We start from the raw sequence: 4608 nt of genomic DNA on the forward strand, positions 1-4608 counted from the left end.
GCAGGGAAGAATTAAACAAACTTTCCAAATCCAGGTGTGAAAGGTTTGTAGAGAGTCACCCAAGAGGACTTGAAGCTGCAATTGCTGCCAGAGGGACTTCTACTGAATCCTGAACCAAGCGCCTTGAAAGGGACTTTGACTTTTGTAAATGAGAGTTTTCAGTTTTTGATTTTTAATAAATTGGTAAAAAAAAAAGTCTAAAATGTTTTCACATTCTCATCATGGATTACTGAGAGTAGAGAGATGGGCAAAAATCCACATACAACTAGAATCTGGATCAGGAACAAATGCTCCTAAATATTAGTCCCCTAAACATGCCGGGTATTTTTCAAGATCCATTAATTATTCTCTGACAAATCAACGAATATTATTAAAAACGCAATGTTTAAGAAAGTGAAAATGTTGGATTCGCCCCTTGTTCCTGATCCAGATCCGCACACATATTCAATGGGTTTCCCCTTGGGTCATGAACCGGCCCCTCCACAAAACAAACAAACAAACAAGCATTAATTAAAACGTCCTTGGTCCTTGAAAAAAAAACAAAAAAAAACTACAACACTAAACTGGAAGTCTGAATTCTTGTTGATGCCAATGTATGCCCTCATTACATAAGGCAGACATTATTGTAACATTAGTGAGTCAATGCATTTTTAGTTAAGAAAACACACTGTGGCTTCTTAATTAGCAATTAAGAAGAATTATCAAACTGCCCACAAAGCAAGCTAAAAGACATCTCAACATGCAGGTAATTAGAGGTTGTTTCATTTAATCTTGTTAAATGCAAAAGAAAAAGTTAATTACATAAAAAATATAATACATTTATTTCTTTCAGTCGTACACATGCGTGTAAAGGAAGAGTACTTGTGCTCAGGTTTACTTTTCCTTTCTATTAATTTAAATGTCCCTTTAAACCAGAGTTTTACAGCAGCTGAAAAGCTGAGCATGATGCATCAACTCCAAAAGTCTGAGTTCACAACTCTTGTGACAGTTTTTAATGCAAAGTTATACTGCAGGAATAATCTCATATATTCATTATTATCAACTTAAATACTGTGTGATACGAGACCTTCACCCTCAGTTTGCAAGAGCTTTTAAAAAGAGGCAAATCTTGTGTTATTGAAGAGAAGAGCGAAATCTTGTCTTCGGTGGAGACATACTTTGGCACAGGAAAAAATTCTGAAAGTGGCATGTAGACATAAATACAGTGTGTGTCAGAGACAGACCAAACCCAAGTTGTAGGGAAGTAAAATAGTTCACATTGATGAGCATCCACCTCTTTGCCAACACCTCAATGCTGCTGGGTGTCCAGACGATACCTGGACAGTGCAGCGTCTGAGGAGTTCTGCTGGCATTTCTCAAAAAGCATCACACAGTGCCTTCTCAGCATCACTGTACCACTCTCCTGTGGGCTCTTCAACGTCATCTGGCCCGGGAGCGCTTGACAACTATTGTACCGGCTACCATATCATACACAGTCCGGTTGTGCTGAAAGAACAGGAGTGTGATGAAGGCTGGGAAAAAGAAGGCAATAGAAAAGTTCTTGTTCAAGGCTCGGACCGTTGATCTGCAGAGGGACACAGAGACAGTGTTTAAAGTACAAGATGTGAGGCAGTGACTGGCTTCATTTGTTACTAATCTACTGAAAGAAAATATTAGAAATGAACTACTCACGCAGAAAGAGAGACGTTAGTTGCTGGCACTACGTGCACCCTGTTTGGCTGAACCAGAATTGATGAGTCACATGTCACGACTCTGAGTCCAACAAGAAACTTCCCTGGAGTGGCTCCTCCTGCTCCCCAGATACACACGATCTGGAGAGAGAAAGATGAACGAGATGTCACTTAACGACACTAAACTACTATTGAACAATAAATAGAGGAAGATTAGATAGTTGATTTTGAGACCGCTGCATGTTGTTATGTTTTAGAATAGAGTTTATGAGTGCTCACCTCATAAAAACACACTAATATCCGGTACACAAGTGCAACAAGCATCATTTTCTGTAGTTCCTCCATTGATGTGTCCTCATCTATCTCTTCCACGATGAAATGCATTGCAAACTTGGAAACATCCCTGAAGGGAAAAAGAAAAACGTAAGTGTGATTTCACGCCTCAAAGTCTGAACAAAGGTCCAAGTCTTAGTTACATTGTTTACATATGATCCAGCTAGTTTTGGTTCCACGCTGCAATTTAAGGAGCACACTAAAGACACTTAAGACACACTCCCATCGCCATCACCTATACGTGGGCTGTATTGACCTATACTTGACATTGATTGGCTTGTATTCAAGAGTGTGTCTGACGTTGCCATTGTCAGTTTGGCGCGTAGTAGCTTTTCCATTTGAATGCATCATCAACTTCAGCTGTGGCACTAAACCCTAGTTTGAATGTGCCACATAAACAGCCTCGTCATTCAAACATTACATCAGAGGAGAAGACTACAAGAAATCCTGTGAGCCACTTCTGTCTCTTTATCACAAGAGACAGAAGTGGCTGTTGTTTGTTGCAAACAGACCAAACCAGGATTCAGTTTGATCCAGGCCCTAGGTGTGAAAGTGCCTTAAGTGAAGGATACTTAACCAAAGAGCATCTCGAGCTACAATTCAGTTTGGACTGAAAAAGACAGATGTCATTTTACCAACTCTACTACAAACACAAGTGGAATGTACTCACTTGATTCCACTGAGGTGCATAATACTAATGATGATGGTTGCTTTGATGAAAAACAAAATGAAGAAATCCACCATCTCAGCCAGGAGTCTCTGAAGAGGTGAAGGGATGTTATACTCTCGACCTGGTGACAAGCATGAGAAAACACAGCTCAAGTCAAATGAGTACAAACCCTAAAGTGACTGCTGTATATGATTGTTGACACCGTTATTCGAAAACCCATTCTCACACACGCTGCTGTAACTGCGCTCCACTCTTCTAGGAAAAGCTTTCCTGAAGACTTTGAAACCAGCCTGCACAGATTCGCTCTCATTCAGTCACAAGAGTGTTTGGGTGATAGACTGTGTCTCACAGTCAAGTGTTCCACTTCATCCCAAAGGAGTTTAAAAGGTGGAAGGTTGTAACTACCTTCAGCTGCTGAGGTCATAACGTCCTTGGAGTTTTTTTCTGGATGTTTGGCAGAGCTTCATGTGGGGGCTGTTTACACACACTGCACTGTTTGAAATTGTAAGTGAGGAAACAGTTTGTAGTGACGTGTAAAGACGATGATGATCATTATATCCCTGGCTATAGTCAGGAAGTATCTGGCCTGACTTGATTGCAAATGAAACTGAACTCAAACTTAACAGTAGACTTTAGCCCTTAGGTGAGTTTGTGGTCGAGTTCTTTCAAGCAGACTCACAAACATGTAACAACACTACTGTTAATAATGTGATTGTATACCAGAGCATTAGCATTTAAAAGGTTTTTAGATCTTATTCAACCCACGAGGCCAAATGAACAGGGGTGTCCACAAACGTCTGGGAAAATGCTCTGACTGCTGTCAGTGAAGTAGCTGTGGTTGTCTGTCCAGCGCGGTCACTGAGTTAACACTGTGACAGGTTGACACTGAGACAACCAGCAGACACGTGGAACCAGCGGCTCCTACCTGGTCTCGGTGCGTTCCCGTTCTCCTGCGGCTGCTGCAGCGGCTGACCGGCTGCTGCTGCTGCTGCCCCCCCGCCGGCTGCTTCACCTGCCCGGCTGCTGCTCGGCGAGGCCACGGCCGGTGGGTAAGGCGCCATCGGGAGAGCAAACGGACTGTTGTACCAGTGCGGGGACAGGAAATCGACAGAGGCCGTCGCAGTCCCGCCGGATGACTGTAAATGCTGAGGGTAGGACATGGCTGACGCTGCCAGCCAGCTCTGCCAGTTCACATAGCCGGTGTAGTACTGCCACATCCACGCCTGCAGCTTCTCGCAGTACTCCGCCGTGGCGCGGCTCTCAGCCTCCATGTTGTCCCGGTGCTTCGTTCTCCGAGGAGCTTCCTCTGCGAGCGGCTCAGCTCTGCTCGAACACGGGCTTCTCTCTCCTCTGTCGACTCCCTTGTTTGTGTTTTTCTCGTCGGCCATGTTTCATGATGGCGCAGCGTCACGTATAACGTCTTCCGGGATAATCTGGGCGAAGACAAGGCAACTGTGGAGTACACGTAATGCTTGATGATTAAACATGTTTTTAGAAACATATTGACCTTTTTAAATAATTCAAAAAGTAAATAGTATGTTGCTTGGGACAGACAAAGTCCCAGGACACGTGTGTCAATTTCACGACTAAATGTGATGCCCCCTACGTATTAGGACACAGTGGTACTGTCCACTCCATCCCTGCAACTACTACAACCAGCCACAAGGGGGGGCACTTCTGCAGAAGGAAGGCTGCTGTGAGATTCTGTCAATGGGGTCTTCAGGTTCATATTATCTAATCATTCAAATGAGGAAGTAAACGTTTCAGAATGCGATACTCTTTCATTTCTGGATGACTCACATCATTAATAAGTGATCAGCCCGGTGGTTAGGCCATTACTGCAGCCGGGAGTGAAAACAATCGTAGGTGGTTGGAGGCTCTGTGATGACTTTACCAGATAACATTTGAGGAAATCTGTTATCTGTTATGTGTTTG

General features: G+C 43.4%; 1 protein-coding gene across 1 annotated transcript; it reads right to left on the reverse strand.

Moving 5' to 3' along the window:
• Window positions 1-749: 749 nt before the first annotated feature.
• On the reverse strand, window positions 750-4150 carry fam8a1b (family with sequence similarity 8 member A1b). Its single transcript, XM_020108748.2, has 5 exons — window positions 3599-4150; window positions 2674-2794; window positions 1950-2073; window positions 1672-1811; window positions 750-1564 (listed from the first exon to the last, which is right to left on the reverse strand). Exons 1-5 carry the CDS (start codon window positions 4059-4061, stop codon window positions 1420-1422), a joined length of 993 nt encoding a protein of 330 aa, XP_019964307.1. The 5' UTR covers window positions 4062-4150; the 3' UTR covers window positions 750-1419.
• Window positions 4151-4608: the final 458 nt, after the last annotated feature.

The sequence above is a fragment of the Paralichthys olivaceus genome, chromosome 13 (genome assembly GCF_024713975.1).
Source record: "Paralichthys olivaceus isolate ysfri-2021 chromosome 13, ASM2471397v2, whole genome shotgun sequence".
Classification (NCBI taxonomy): Eukaryota; Metazoa; Chordata; class Actinopteri; order Pleuronectiformes; family Paralichthyidae; genus Paralichthys; species Paralichthys olivaceus.

Bases quoted from the DNA above. Each gene is read 5' to 3' on its own strand.
- fam8a1b (XM_020108748.2), bottom strand. From the start codon at position 4,061: ATGGCCGACGAGAAAAACACAAACAAGGGAGTCGACAGAGGAGAGAGA. The intron at 2,795-3,598 runs GTAGGAGCCGCT...GCTTGTCACCAG, and splicing joins CGGGAACGCACCGAGACCAG to GTCGAGAGTATAACATCCCT. The intron at 1,565-1,671 runs GTGAGTAGTTCA...GTCCCTCTGCAG, and splicing joins ACTAACGTCTCTCTTTCTGC to ATCAACGGTCCGAGCCTTGA.